General features: G+C 47.0%; 2 protein-coding genes across 6 annotated transcripts in view; both read right to left on the bottom strand.

The window, feature by feature from the left end:
- Positions 1-1346, bottom strand: part of ENTPD3 (ectonucleoside triphosphate diphosphohydrolase 3) — a 39075-nt gene extending 37729 nt beyond the window's left edge. For 4 of the 5 annotated variants that reach the window (XM_058555501.1, XM_058555499.1, XM_058555500.1 and 1 more), the window contains exons 1-2: positions 1279-1346; positions 446-497 (exon numbers count right to left, since the gene is read on the bottom strand). In XM_058555501.1, coding sequence (XP_058411484.1) covers positions 446-485 — 40 coding nt within the window. In that variant the 5' untranslated portion in view covers positions 486-497; positions 1279-1346. Of the gene's footprint in view, positions 1-445; positions 498-1075; positions 1164-1278 lie in introns of those variants that run through there. The other variant, XM_058555511.1, reaches the window with a different exon arrangement.
- RPL14 (ribosomal protein L14) overlaps positions 1-16179 on the bottom strand; it is a 169161-nt gene that overhangs the window by 64000 nt on the left and 88982 nt on the right. The window lies entirely within an intron of this gene.

The following is a 16179-nucleotide window of genomic DNA, read 5'->3' as shown; positions in this document are numbered from 1 at the left end:
GTGCCTGCAGTATCAATGGTAACGACGCTGACCCATGGTGGGGGGTGGGGGATGCTGTAGGTGCTGTGCCAGCAACAACACTTGGATGAAAACAGAGGAAAGATCCAAGTACTTTACAATTCATCACAAAATCAACAATATTCTAAAGCAAACCTTACACACAGCTGGGTAAGGGAAACCACAAGGGCCAAATTAATGGATTATGCAAACCGGAAAAACCATTTAAGCCACACATGCATGTTAGTCCTTGCTTTGCACAGCTTTGATGAAAAGCATTACTTTTATCTGAGGAATGCTGGTGGTGTGAGCCCGATGAGCAACTGAGTCTCAAACCAAAGAGGTTAGACAGTCATTTGCAGGGGCCATGGATGAAAAGCCGTGGGCTGAGGCTCGGATTTTCATGGGACTTGACAAAATCACACTTGCTGACTGTGGAGATACTAACCTGCTTGCTCACAAGGTTGGCGGGTCAGCACAGTGAACATCCTTCCTCCCAGCTGCAGGGAGAGAAACAGAACAACAGTGTGTCTATGGCCCCTGACTTAAGGAGTTCAAGAAACTTGCACAGTGTTAAAACACAAACCCACTTCACTTCTTCCAAACCAAAACCTCATGGGGGACAGATGAACCTAGAACTTCAGAGATAGACCCAAAGATGGGCTTACATTCTAGTGTCACCTCCCCAGACACAAGAAAAGGAAGAACGGGTTAGCTGAAATTTTAAACTGAAAAAATTTTCAAAAAATAAGTCAATCTTTTCCTGCAGATTTTTCCACCTGTACACACCACCCCGTGCAGAACAAATTCTCCACCTATTATTAACATTCACAGGGCTGAGGCAAGGCTGTTCTTGAAAGCACCCCAGCAAGGGAGGTTTCTGTGCGTGTTCCCGGCCCGCGAGCCTGGAGTCGCCCTTTCAATACCCAGGAGCGGTACCTTGAGCTGCTGGCTGAACAACTGCAAGGGGACGTTGGGCTCCCCGGAATCCAGGGCCCCAGAATCTAGGAGGCCCCACTCTAGACTGCGTCCCCGCGCAGCAAAGGCATCTATGCGCCCAGCGCATCTCCGGACTCACAGAGGCGCTCGGTAAGGACGCGTCCTCTTCTCCGGGCTTGGCAGGCACCACCTCCCCGCCGCCTGAGGATTTGGGGCTAGCGTCCTTCGGTCCCTCCCGCCCTCTGCGGAATCCGATTCCTTTTCCTTTTCTCCCAGCTCACAGACTCACGAAGCTGCCCGCTCCCTCCTCGGCGGCTCGGGCGCGGGGTCCCCTGTCCTCACCTGTACGCTGACGATCCGAGGAGGGCGACCGGCGCTGCCGCAGTGGCAGCCGGTGGCAGAGGAGCGGGGCGGGGGCGGGGCGGGGCGGGGGCGGGGCGGCCGCGACCAGGGACCGCCTCCTCAGTCGGCTCAAGGCCGAGCACCTCTTCACCTTCCCTCTTCTAGTTCACTCCACCATCAACTCAACCCACAGTGCCGGGGTGGGGGGGGGGCCTCGGCCTCGGCTCTCCCCCACAATCTAGCCGGACCTATCTGGGGAAGAGGGGTAGGTGTCCATTGCCTGCCTCTCTCTTCCATCAATGTCGAGGCCAAGAACCTTTCTATTTTTGTATGGTTCTTTTTTTTTTGGTGAGGAAGATTGTCCCTGAGCTGTCTGTCTGTCTCAGCCTTCCTCTACTTTGCATGTGGGATGCCGCCAAAGCATGGCTTCATGAGCTCTGCATAAGTCCGCCCCCAGGATCCTATCCAAACCCCCAACCCCAGGTCGCCAAAGCAGAGTGCAGGAACTTAACCGCCACCGACCGCGCGGCCCCAAGGACAAGAACCTTTTGATCTCTCTTTTAGTCTCCTCCACCATCACCCCAAGCCTAAGTGGCCGGATAGTGGGGGAAGGGCAGGGCAGAGACTGGGCACTCTGTGGGTGCACACAGATGGGCCCGGTGTCACATCTTTCTGTGGAGTAGAGGCCGGTAAACACCTGCACTGTTGGGGGTGAGGTGAGTAGGCAACTGGTCCCTGGGTCACCTGGGCCAGGAACAGATTTTCCTTCTCAGATATTTTAGCAGAACCGCCTTGGCTGTGCGCACGGACATTCTCACTGGTTACTGAGCAATGCTCTCCCATACCACATTTTATATGGATGTCGTCAGGCCAAAATTCAGGACAAACGCTGCCTGGAAGGGGCCAAATAGGAAAGATGACAAAAATGCAGCGATTCAAATGCCCCAGGAATCTGTTTTTAATGCAGCAGCAGGCAGCTTCCTGGCTCCTCTGAGTGACCCCAAGGGCTCTTGGAATAATCCCAGCAAGAGGCCTAAACAGGCTTCTGTTGGACCGCCCCTCCTTGTGGCTCCTGAATATCTGGAAGGAAGAGCTGAGTCTCCACCTATGTCCTGGGCCTGCCTGTCATCTCCTGGAGAGCTAGGCCTCGTGTGCCACTGGTTTCCTGTCCTGTGCAGGTGGGGCCAAAGAGGGCCTTTAGAGAAGCTTTGAGACCTCTGAGCCCAGAGAGGAGAGTCCCAAGCTAAGGGTGTGTGTGTGTGTGTGTGTGTGTAAGCACAAGAACAGCAGTCACTCACCCGAGGTTGGATGGAAATTGGCCCTGGATGGCGGGTTTGTACAGGGCCTGCATTGGGGGTGCCAGACATTCAGTGAACGCTTGATGAATTTCAAGACTTATTTTCTTTGAAAACTGTGAGCCAGTGAAAGGTGAAGCATATGACTGAAAGCTGAGGGACTCCCTGCACCCAGGCGGCCATAAACCTTCAAACAGCTGCTGACGCTGCGCCCAGACCTGAGGTCAGTAACATGGGCTCCAGGGGATGAATGGCTGACCTTAACATCCCCAGTGGTTTCCAGGGAGCTGAGAAAAGGTTGGGCCTTGAAATGGAGTTGGTGCTAGTGTCTAAAAACAACGCAGGTCGGTTCATGTCACCAGCTTTCCTCTCTGCTTCCTTCAGTCTACAGGCCTCGTATGCGTGAGTAGCAACCCCCCCTTGAGAGCCCTATAGTCTCCAATTCTCCTTTTATTCTTCCAAACTTCCCTGGAAACTCTGTGCTCCAGCCACTGTCTCAAACTTCTTCGCGGCTCCCAAACCAGTCCTAGTCAAAAGTACTTCTCCATCAACCTTCTGTGTGTAAGAACACACGCACCTGCACACATCAACCCTCTACATGTAGGAATAAACACATATATGTACACATACATATCTACACAAACCTTTATGGTTTTTCCTGATTATAAAATAATACATATTTGCCTTACTAGATATCAAACTATACCATAAAGCTGTAGTGATTAAAACAGCCTGGTTTGGGCACAGGGATATACCAAGAGATCTAAAGAACAAAGAGAGAGCCCAATATCAGACTAATGGATATGGGATTTAGTATAACATAAAAGGAGATTGAAAGAATGTATTTTTCAATAACTGGTGTTGAAAGTACTGGCTCACCATTTGGAAAAAAATCCCAATCACTCATCATACACAAAAATAGATTTTAGCTAGATTAAAGGTTTAAATATAAAAAATGATTTAATATCCTAAGAAAATATAGGAGAATATTTTTATGATCCTTGGGAAGGAACAGCTTCTTCTAGCATGAGATCAAAGCAGGAAGAGAAAGTCAACAATCTTGAGTTCATAAAAATGTTAAACAACGGCATGGAAAAAGACATTCAAAAAAAAAAAGGATAAACTGTGGGGAAATATTTAAGAATGTGATAGCAAAGAGTGAAAAATCATCATATATACTAAGGTCATACAAATCTATAAAAATATGAATATTTAATATAGAAAAATGAACAAATGACATGCATTGGCCAATTTACAAAAGAAATTTAAATGGCCAATAAACATGGCAAAGATACTTAATCTCATTACTTACCCCAAAATTGTCAATTAAAATTTTGATATCTTTAAACAAGATTTTTTTTTAACTGATCGGTTTAGCAAAGCTTAAAAAGATCTGTGGTGCTCCATGTTGGCGAAGGTGTGGGGGAAATAGACCCACTCGAAGCTGCTGGGATGTGACATGCCCCAGTTTTCTTTCCACCTCTCTACCTGGTTTTTGCTGGCTTGTGCTCCTTTCCCAGGAGTTTCTCAAGACTCAGTCCTGGGCCCTCTTTTCTCCTCACTCTTTGCTCTTTTCCTAGATTAACTCATTCAAGCCCATGGCTCCCGTTCTATTGACAGAAGCATCTCAAAGGCGCATCTCCTGCTCAGGCTTCCCCTCTTGAGTTGTAGAACTAAGAGAATTGCCTCTTTGACTTCTTTTAGATGTCTTAAAGACATCTCAGTTTACTAGGTTTAAAGATGAGCTCCTTATCCTCCTCCACCAAACCATCATCTCCTCCAGCGTGTTTCATCGCAGTGGGTGGCCCACCCACTCATCCAGGTTAGCAAGCCAGAAACCTGAGGGTTATCTTTGATAATCTTCCCCTCATTCCTCGTAATCAATCAGTCATTAATTACTGCTGATTTTAACCTCTTATTTATCTCTCAAACATGTACTCTATTGTGACCATCATCATAGTGTGAGCCAGGGTTTCTCAATCTAGGCATTATTTATATTTCAGTCTAGATAATTCTTTGTTGTGGGAGAAGTCCTGTGCATTGTGGGATATTTATTTAGTTGCATCCCTGACCTTTACCCACTAAATGCCAGTAGCATCCCCCATGCACAATGTGACAACCAAAAATGTCTCGAGACATTGCAGGTGTCTTCTGAGGGGTAAAATTTCCCTGGTTGAGAACCACTGGTCTAAGCTACCATTCTCTCTCTCCAGGATGTTGGCAATGGTCTCATTTATCTCTGTGTCCACTTCCTCCCTTTCGATTCATTTTTGCCCACCGCCACTTGCCTCATCTCTTTAAAACAAATCTCGCTCACTGTGTCAACACTCTCCTTAACAAACTCTTCTGTGCTGTCCATTTCTCAATGGATACAGACTCAAATACTCAATGACCTAGAAGGCCCTGCCCTTTCTGGTCCCTGCCTCCCTTTCCAGTCTCTTTTAGCCACATCTTTCTTCTCACTTTATGCTCTGAGGGCATACCAGCCTTCTTTCTGTTTTTCAAATATATTGTGTTTCCTCCTGCCACAGGTCCTTTGCACATAATTTCCTTTGCCTGTAGTGCCTGCCCCTTCTTCTATCCTCCGTAGTTAGCTCTTGTTTATACTTTCTCAGCTCAGTCACTTCACTGATACCACCCTACACTCCCCCATCTGGGTCACAATTCCAACATGGTCAGGTTCCTCAGTTACATCCTTTCTCAGTGGGCATTCCTTTCCTTCAGCTAGTGTTTCATTATGGTAATTGTCGAGCAAATGACACCTGTTGCCTACTACCGGGAGCAGTAGTCCCAGGATGTCAACCCACTGCATGGTTTGCAGGTGTCAGGGATGCCAAGAAAGACATGACTCACATGGGCACTAGATGGAACAACACTTTACTCACACAGAGAAGAGACAGAACAAGGTCAGCTGCAATAGCCAGCGTCCGTCCCCTGTGGTCAGCAGCTCTTACTCCATAGTCAACAAAGGGAGATGATCTGATATATCCCTTTTGTGCTGCAGAAGGACCCCATCCCCTCCCTCATAGGCTCTGAAATATAGAAAGCTGAGGGCATGCCTAAGGTCCATTGACCTATGTGCTGAAGCAGAATAAGGAAGTACACGGCAAACCCAAACAGGGGAAGATATGCCAGAGCAAAGAGATATGGCCAATATAGGCTGTGAGGGCTCTTTATCTCATTTCAAGGAAATGTTTCAGGCCCAGGGCCACTCTTACACAACCAGGCAGTGGATGAGAAGCTGCCCATGATTGTCTTTCCCAACAGTCCAGCCCCAGATCCTTGCTTGGCTGCTGAAACAGCATATGAAATCTGATAGGACCATCATCCACCCCTGAATGTGGGGGAAGAGCTGGGTCTGGCAGGCCCCTGAACAACCCGTATGGATGCGGTTTGTTTGCAGAGACTCCCTGTCATTTTGAGGCAGCACCTTACCAGGGTCGCCAGGAGAACCAGACCCAGGAAGATTATCAGACCTCCCAGGTGGATGGTCCTCAACCAGGAACCCCAAGTGCCTGGATTAAGCCAATTGATGAGGTCAAAAAATGAGTCTAGGGGGCCTGCAGGTATATTGTTCATGACCATCCTGCCTGAGCATAAATCTTCTTCAGCTCAGTTTCTACTTTCCCTGAATCATTGATATATACACAGGAAGAGGTGCTGGCAACAATACAAACACCACTCTGTTCCACCAGCAGGTAATCAATGCCTGTTCTGGTGTCCATCATCACCTTGGCTAGAGAGGTTAGTGAGTCTTGTTGGTTTTGGAAGGCTTGGGGAAGGTCCAAGTTGTTGTGTGCCCACCAGGCCATTACAATGGGAGTATGGGATAAGAGGGAGTTCAGTTTGGGGTTGCAATCCAGCATCGTTAGAGCTTGCCACCTCTAGCTGCTGCCATGGTGATTCTTATCAGGTATTGTGTCAGGCATAGAAGAGGCATCTGTAGGAATGAGAAAAGGAAAGATTAATATTCCTGTCCCCCTCCCCCTCCAGGAACTTCCTGAGGCCAGAGATTCTCTTGTCCAGTGATGAAGGTGAAGATTGCTCAGGTACAGCTACCCAGGCTGTCTGTCCCAGGACCGAGGCTACAACTTCTGCAGAGATTTGTTGCCCCTGTTGTTGAGCCGAAACTTTCAGCCTCTGACATCCAACTCAGGAAGAGAGGGCACATTCTGAACAAATTTGTCATATCCTGTAATACTACCCACCTGTATCGAGGGATCAGAGTCCCAGGGGCAAACAGAGGGGAGGTACTTGAAGATAGCATTGCCTCCAGGTTTGAATCTGGAGGCACTACTGGTGACACCACTGTCGTCTAGACCGCAAACCACTCCCAGGGAGTGCATTCCAGTGGGAAGTAAGAAGAAAACAAATGGTTGGGTGCACTTAGATTGGGATTTCTCAGGCATAGTCTAATCAGGCAACTGCCTGGTCCTCACCCACCCCAAGCTCAGTATTTCCCAACAGGGTTGCAGTGCCATGTTTCCCTTCCACTGGATTGCAGCGTTTAATGTTCAAATGGCTTTTGATGGGTGGGGGTGCCACGCGGTAAGTTGTCCATCTTGATGGCCTATGTGTTTTGTTGATCAAGCCACCCACTCCATCATTCTATCACCCCATTCATCTGGGGGTGACAGGGAGCAGGAGAAGTCCATCCTATGCCATGGGAGTGTGCCCATTGCCGGGCAGCTTGTGCAGTAAGATCAGTGCCTTGATTGGGTTGAAATCCTGCTGGATATCCAAACACATGGCAAAGGAGTTTTTCTAAAGCCACGGTGGTGGTTCTCATATCTACATGACATGTTGGAATGGTGGTCCCATATGTGGAATATGGATCCATGGTGGTGAGGCACCACAGGAACCCATGACTGGGGACTAGTGGTCCAAAGTGATCAATTTGCCACACTCACGTGGGGCCGATACCCCTGTTGATGTGGCCGTTTGCCATGTTGCAAGGCCTGGGCTTGCTGGCAGGAGTCAGGTGATTGTGTTGTCTCTTTGGCTGTCATTTTTTCTTTCCTTGGCCTCTTTCCTTGGCCCAGTCTTGCATGTGAGTTGGATTTCCATGTCCCATTCTGTGGTGGACCCAACAGACAGCCATGGTGATTTGTTGAGCCCATGCTAAGTCAGATTGCAAGTTCCATTCTTGTTTCTTTTGAATGGTCCTTTGCTATGGGTGTCAGCAAGAGTGACAAATAGGTCTCTTGTCTAATCCACAAGCTGCTGCCACAGTCCCTGATCCCACACAGGGGAGCCCTTAATAATCTAATCCTTAATCTGCCAGTCACGGGACCATATGGCTAGCCGATTTGCATCAGCCCATGAATCTATAAATATGTAGCAGGGAGGTGCTGTTGGAGTGGCCTGCACAGCCATCGCTATTGCATGGAGTTCAGCTCATTAGGCAGAGCATCCTCACCTGGTCTTAGTCAAAAAATGGCCACCTTTAGAGCAGATGGCCACAGAGGTCTATTGGGCTCCGTCAGCTTTGAGTTTCACAAATCTGTCTGTGAACCAAGCCATACCATCAGCTGGAACATCTTTGAACCAAGGCCTGCACTTAGCTAAGGGAGGGACAGGAGTGTTCCCTACAGGCTGTTCAGCCCCCTCCAGTGAAGCAGCTATTTCGTGGAGTCACCTGACCCCCTGGAATCCCACTATGGCTCGATCTTGGATGTAACATTTCCATTTAATGGTGGAGTTTTGCTAAGCCTATCCTCTTTTTTTTTTTTTTTTTTGTGAGGAACATCAGCCCTGAGCTAACATCTGTGCTAATCCTCCTCTTTTTGCTGAGGAAGACCGGCTCTGAGCTAACATCTATTGCCAATCCTCCTCCTTTTTTTTTTTTTTTTTTTTTTTTTGTGAGGAGATCAGCCCTGTGCTAACATCCGCCAATCCTCCTCTTTTTTTGCTGAGGAAGACGGCCCTGGGCTAACATCTGTGCCCATCTTCCTCCCCTCCTCCTTTTTTTTTTCCCCCAAAGCCCCAGTAGATAGTTGTATGTCATAGTTGCACATCCTTCTAGTTGCTGTATGTGGGACGCGGCCTCAGCATGACCGGAGAAACGGTGTGTCGGTGTGCGCCCGGGATTCGAACCCCGGCCGCTAGTAGCGGAGCGCGCGCACTTAACCGCTAAGCCACGGGGCCGGCCCGCCTATCCTCTTTTATTAGCAGGATCAGTAAGTACCCATATGAGGATAGGCACCCAGGTTTTAAGATCACATATGGCACTTCAGTGGTCAGACATTCTGTTTCCATTAGGGCCCAATAGCAGGCTAGGAGTTGCCATTTGAATGGGGTGTATTTCACAGTCATCTCTGGTAACATATGTTTCCAAAACCCAAGGGGTCTATGCACCCCAGTAGCAGTCTCTTGTAGCCACAGGCTCCAATCCTTATGGATAAGTTGTCAAAACGTGTAGCTCCATAGGGATAGCAAGCTCCATTGGTCCCAATGACAGGGCCCATGCCAATGCATGTTGCATGGCTTCTAGAGTCTGCTCTTGTTGGGGGCCCTATCCAAAGATGGCTGCCTTGTGGGTAACCTTGACTAAAAGGGACAAAAGAATATCCAGGTGTGGTACATGTTGTTTTCAATAGCCAAGCAGGCCTACCAGCTGTGGAGCTTCTTTCTTGTTGGTGGGGACTGCCCAGAACAGCAGTTTCTGTTTAGCTTCATCTGGAATACTCCTCTGATTACCAGGCCAGGTGGCTCCCAGGAACTGCACTTTTGAGCAGGTCCCTGGATCTCATCAGAGTTGACAGCCAATCCTGTGTGTCATAGTATCTACAACCTTATATAGGGGCTGGTTAATTTGTTTCTTAGTCATGCTGGCAATGAGGATGTCTTCAATATAGAGGATGATACGTACTTCTGGGGGTAATTGGGCTTGTTGCAGATCTAGACCTATCACTGGTGGCATATTGCAAGGGAATTGAAGTTTCCCTGTAGAAGTACAGTGAAAGTATACTGCAGGTCGTTCCATGTGAACACAAATTGGTCCTCATCTTCAAACCACAAAGGGATTGAGGAGAAGACATTAGCCATATCCATAACAGAGTATCAGTCTCCTGTGTGGGTGCCACTCCCTTGGTGATGGCAATGATGTTGGGTACCACAGGGGCCAAGGGTGGCACCTTGGCATTCAATCTGCAGTAGTCCACTGTTAGCCTCCAAGCTCCTGAGGCCTTTTTTATGGTCCAGACTGGGCTGTTTAACTGGGACAGGGTGATGCCTAATGCTCCTGCCTGCAGCAAGTCCTGTATCAACAGGTAATGTCTTTTCCTCTGCCCAGTATGCAGTACTGCTTTTGTTGAATAACCTGTCCAGGCTGGGTAACTTAAGTGGTGGGCAGGAGTGAATGCACCCCACTGTATGGCTTGAATCCTTTGTTGTGAAAAGCATACCCCCTGAGGTGTGGATGATGTTCTGTGTTACAAGCAGCCACAATGTCAATACTTACAATACACTCAGCAGTGGGAACCATGATCATCAGCACCTGAAATAGCCCAAGGGACTCCACCGGTAAATACATGAGCACCTGCCTGCCATGGGTCACAGTGTCATTCCTGAAGCCCCCTAAGGTCGCCAACTTAGGGGGACTGGGATCATTATCATTTGGGCACCAGTATCCAAGAGCCCTATAAAAATCCGAACCCCCACTTTTTCCCCTTTTCCTCTCCTAGGAGCACAGGACTGCTGGTCCAAACCAGAGGCTGGCCCCATGCCTGATAGTTTATCTTGAAGGGCGTAAGGTCAGGATACACCAAGGAGGGTCATTCTCCCTATCTGACTCATCATGCTCACAGTCAGAACTGTCTTCTCCACTGCCCTGGGCAGGGTGCAGGGATCCTTGGCCCCTCTTGTGTGCCTCCTTCCCCAAACTGTTTCAGGGACTCAGAGGGCTGCTCTGTGGGACAGGAGATCTTTCTAGTCCTGTGGGTTCTCCTCCTCTTGCTCTTTTATGGCTCTAACCAGAGCCTCAACTTTTAACTTAGAGGGACCCCATTCCCCCTTACACCGTTGGCGGAGATCTTCTGGGGACTCATCGGTTTCTGTTTTCTCTATTCCCCATTTCAATAGCCAGAGCCACCTTGCTCTGCAGTTCAGCCCTGCCCCCTCCTTCCTATTCCCTCCAGCATCTTCGAGTTCCCTTTTTGGCCTTTTGGGCGTAGCTTCCTGTTACTGGGCTTCAGTCATCTGGGCCTGCTCGGTGGCTGAAATCATCTGGCTGTTTCCACAGCAAAATGGGACGTTGTAGTGGAGTTTCTGCACTGCCTCTTCTACCATCATTCTTGAAGGTAGTAGGAGGGATGAGGGGCCTTCCACTAAGGAAGCCCTGGTCTTATGAGAACCTCTAAAGCTGTTGAGGACAGGACTATGTTGTCCACATCCTGTCCAGGAGCAGGACCATATAACCAAGTGTCTATTGCCTGCACATGCAGGGCACTTATGGCCTCGTGGACAGGTTTCCAGGGGGTCTTACTTTTAGGGAAGTCTCCACAGTAGGAAACCCTGCCTTCATGTTTCCTGCCACCCAGATCGAGATCAGCATGGGTTTTTCTTGGTCTCTGTCTTGTTGGTTGTGCTGTTCGATGTGGCAAAAATGCACCGCAGCAGAGGTCAGTGGTTAGCTTCTTCAGACTGTGCCATTCAGACCAAGATATTTGGGTTTGCAATGCTCCCTCACCAAACAGGTACACTAACCAACAGCATGGGATTCCCTGGCTTCTGCCCATGTCTTTCAGTTTTTGTATTTCACTCTCAGAGAAAGACTAACAGTTTCGTTTTCAGCAACGCCTTCAATGGTTTTACAGAGTGAAAACAGGTCTTACTTGAGGCCTGTAAGGGACCCAGATCGGGCGGAGCTCCCTGACTAGGGTCCCCGACCTCCCTTGGATGTCATCTGTGACACCTGGTGTATTAGGGTTCTCCAGAGAAACAGAACCAATACGATGTGCTCATTCATTCATTCAAAGGAGTTGACCCACGCAATTATGGAGGCTGAGAAGTTCCATAACCTGCAATCTACAAGCTGGAGACTCAGGAAAGCCAGTGATGTAGTTCAAGTCTGAGTTCAAAGGCCTGAGAACCAAGAGAACCAATAGTGTAAGTTCTAGTCCCAGTCTGAAGGCCTGAGAACCAGAGAGCTGGTGGTCGTAATTCCAGTCTGAGTCTGAAGGCCTGAGAACAAGGAGCACTGATGGTGTATGTCCCTGTCCAAGAACAGCAGAAGATCAATGTCCCAGCTCAAGTAGTCAGGCAGAGAGAGCGAGTCCTCCCTTCCTCCACTTTTTACTCTAGTCAGGCCCTCAATGAATTGGGTGATACCCACTCACATTGGGGAGGGTAATCTGCTTTACTCACTTTACTGATTCAAATGCTAATCTCTTCCAGAAACACCCTCACAGGCACATCCAGAAATAATGTTTAACCAAGTATCTGGGCATCTCATGATCCAGTCAAAATTGACACATAAAATTAACCATCACTCCTGGGATACCGTGGAGCTGGCAGTTGGTGTGGGAAAGTGAGAGTGGCAAGGAGCCAGGGTATAGTTTCCTTACTCTTTTTGGGCCCTCCTCTCACATCTCCATCCTCATGCGTTGCTCCAGCTCATGCCTATTGACAGGGAGATTGTCTACATCCCGCTTATCTCCATGTGGCCAGAGGAAGGGCAGCACCTCAGTTAGCCTGTCACCCCTGGGGGAGCCATGCTATCCTAAGATGACTGAACTGATGAATGCTTGCATCTCCACCATGCCGTTGTGTGCTTTGTTGGCGATTCTTCTTGCTGAGCCAAACTATCAAGTGAGTGACACCTGTCGCCTACTACGAGGAGGAGCAGTCCCAGGATGTCAACCCACTGCATGGTTTTCAGGTGTCAGGGTCGCCAAGAAAGAGATGACTCGCATAGGCACTAGAAGGAACAGCACTTTCCTCACATAGAGAAGAAACAGAGCAAGATCAGCTTCAATAGTGAGTATCCGTCTCCCATGGCCACTGGGTCTTGCCCCACAGCAGATGTACCCCTCATGTGAAGAAGGACCCCGACTCCTCCCCATGGGGTCTGAAATACAGAAAGCTGAGGGCATGGCTGAGGGCCATTGACTCATGTGCTTAAGCAGAACAAAGAGGTACACATCAAACCCAAACAGGGAAAGATATTCCAGAGCGGAAGGATATGGCCAATACAGGCCGTGAGGGCTTTTTATCGTTTTGTAAGGAAATGTTCCAGGTCCAGGGCTGCCCTTCTATGTAGAAGGCAAGAAGCTGCACATGATTGCCTTTCCCAACAGTAATTTCTGATTAGTCTGATTACTGCCCAATAGACAGTAAACTCCATGCAAGTAGATACCATGCTATTGTTACTCACCATTGTATTCTGAATGTTGAGCTCTGTTGAGTACCTAGTAAACACTCAATAAATATGTGTTGAATGAGCAGCATGCTCTTTTACAGATTAAGGATATTAATCCTTTGACTATCTCATATAATAAATAGTTTCTCTCAGTTTTCCATTTAAGGCTCAACATTTTTACAAGTGACTTCTGTCTCTGACTGTATGTTGAGGCTAATAGCATCTGAATTGAATAGAGGATATCTAATTGGAGAGGGTTCATAGCTAACTAGAATATAGACCAGAGGGACAACCAGGTTATCCAAGATAATGCTAGACTGGTATTTAGGAAACCTGGCTTCTAGTCTCAACTCCACTAATTACCAGGAAATACATGACCCTGGACACATCTCTAGACTTCTAGGATCCTGAGTTTTTTCATCTGTGAAATAAAGGCATTGGGTGGAATCAGATTGTCTATGATTCCATTATTTTTGAAAACTCAAGGCTACAGATGTTAGAGTTTTGGGAGACACTAGAAGTGACTAAGAGTAAAGGTCTAAGGGTACAGCCTTGGGGTGGAAGTCAAATTGCCAGAGGTCATGAAGAGTGGATGAGGAGGAAGGGGAGCAGGTGTGTGTGTATGCAAGCACGTGCCCCAGACAACCCCAACTCCTGCTCCCCAGCAAAGCAGTCCTCACCTCTACCATTTCAGCCCAACTTAAGTTCTACTAAAGTTCATTACCTCATTTTTCTTGATGTTCTTTAGTTGATTAACAAGTGTAATAAAGCACAAGGAACAAATAATTTTTCTCTGAATTTACGGTTTTGTAACATTTTTGTAGGTGGAGAGTTGCAGACAAAGACCATTTTCATCTGATATTTCTAAAAATCTGTATTAGTTTGGGTTCTTCAGAGAAACAGAATGAATAGGATATATTTATATATATATATTTATATATATATATATATATAAAGAGATTTATTATAAGGAATTGGCTCATCTCAGGATCTGCAGTTCACAAGCTGGAAACTCAGGAGAGCTAATGGTGTAATTCCAGTCTGAGTCTGAAGGCATGAGAACCGGGAGAGCTGATGGTATAAGTTTCAATCTGAGTCCAAGGCTGAAGATAGAAGAAGATCAGTGTCCCAACTTGAAGACAGTCAGGCAGAGAGTGAATTCTCCTTACTCTGCCAGTATCTGTTTGACCAGATAGCTGGGCATTTGATGATCCAGTCAAATTGACACATAAAATTAACCATTACAAAACCCTATTGCCTTTCCTTTAATTCTACAGTTCTGGCTCCAAATCCAGGTCTTGCCTGGGTACTGTCACATAGGGCTAGCTGTCACTTGCAATGCAAGTTCTGGGCTAGGAAAAGCCTCACTCCAATCTGCTTTTGTTGGGCTTCAGGAAGACTCACAAATGTGCTTTGTCACAGTGGCTCAAGAGTCCCATGTATAAAGGAGAAAAGGTAAATATGAAACAAGATAAGCGAAATTAAAAGCTAAGAGCAATGTGTGATTCCAGACTGTCTGGAGCCTCAGAAGAGGAACGAGCCCTTCGCCTTCGGTAGGTTCCCTGCTAGTCTCTATCCTCCTACACCTGCTCTAGTGCCAGACCTCCCTGGAGTGCAGCCGGGTTTGATGCAACAGCTTCTACTCCCTTTGACCCTTCCTTCTTTCTAGCCTCAAAAGCCCACTTCCTGGACAGACCCAGCATATTCCACTTCACAATTGCCTCCCACCCCAGTTCCGTTTTCCATTCATTTGACAATTTGACTTGGCGGCCTCTATGTTCCGGGCATTGTGCTAAGTTCTAGGTGCTGGGTTGGGCAGGAAATGAGTCAGACACTCGTTGGACTGAGCTTCACCCCTGTCCTTCACACCGTCCACCGGGCCCTGCTGTCCCTGGATCAGACCGCTGCAGCAGCCTGCAGAGATCTGCCCCCACCTCCCCACTAGTAGCCATCTTACATAGTTTTCGCATTTTTTGTGCCATGGACCCCTTTGGCAGTCTGGTGAGACTGATAGACATTCTCAGAATCATTTTTTTACATGTATAAGATGAAACACATAGAATTACAAAGGAAACATTTATATTGAAATGCATTTTCAAAATGTTTTAAAAATCAAATCTGTGATGAAACATATATGGGCTTCTTTATTAACTCGTTAAGTAATGAGATCCAGCAGCAGATCTGAAGCCTAATTTCAAAGTGTGGTGAGTGTAAGGGATATTTAAAGTCATCTACCACAATGCGATATGGAAATATCTGTGATTTCTATTGGTGACAAAGTCACAGGTCCTGCCAATACCATTATGCTTTGTTGACTACGCTCAAAATTGGAGGAAACATTCCGTTTCCTGAAAATAAAGATGTATTTTTCCTCCATGCAAGGACACAAGCCCCCTGGTTTCGGTCTGTGGACCCCAGGTTAAGAACCTGCTAGACTGATCTTATAGCAGAGGTGTGGGTTTTCTGCTCAGAGTCTTTTGATGACTCATTCATTCAAGCCTGAATGCCCACTGAAATAAGTTCAAATTCAGGCTGGCATCGAAAGATCATTTCTACCAATTTATTTTTACCTGCCTTTTAAAAAATTTACATAAATGGTATTGTATATTCAGTTCTTTTGCCACTTGCATTTTTCATTCAAGTGTGTTTTTTTCCCTGACATTTACCCATGTTATTATCTATAGATTTAGTTAAAAACAAGCTGTATAGTATTCTATCGTAGAAATAGACTATGGTTCACTTATGCATTTCTGTATTTGTGGATATTTGGATTGTTCTCATTTTTGCATTGTTTGCAAACAATGGTGTATTGGATTTATTATTGTTATCTTTAAATGAATAAAGTTTTCTTTAATTCTCAGTTTTAAATTCAAATGCATTAAGTATTGGTAGCTACAACCCATGAAAATAAAAGCTCTTTGGGGTCCTGAGAACTTCCCATCTAGGCCAATTCTACCTGAGTCACAGATTGGTGCACACTAAGCCCTTTCTTAGAATTGGGCCTTGTCCATGCCAGGGACCCGGCGGGCATGGGTGGGCCCAGCTGAAGCCTTTCAGGGGGGTCAAGATTTATAAACAAGTTCTTCACATGTTCCCTGGGCACCAATTTTAGTTATAATCTCCATTTTTTATCACCTGATTTGGGGGAACGAAATTCTACGTCCTGGTTGGAATATGTCTAATTTCCTTCTTCACTTGACTGGCTTCAATTTATCTGTTTTCCGCCTGATTGGATTTTGCATTTTT

The sequence above is a fragment of the Diceros bicornis genome, chromosome 2, assembly GCF_020826845.1.
Source record: "Diceros bicornis minor isolate mBicDic1 chromosome 2, mDicBic1.mat.cur, whole genome shotgun sequence".
NCBI lineage: Eukaryota > Metazoa > Chordata > Mammalia > Perissodactyla > Rhinocerotidae > Diceros > Diceros bicornis.
The sequence above is the reverse complement of the archived record's forward strand: the minus strand, read 5'-3'. Positions and strand labels throughout refer to the sequence as shown.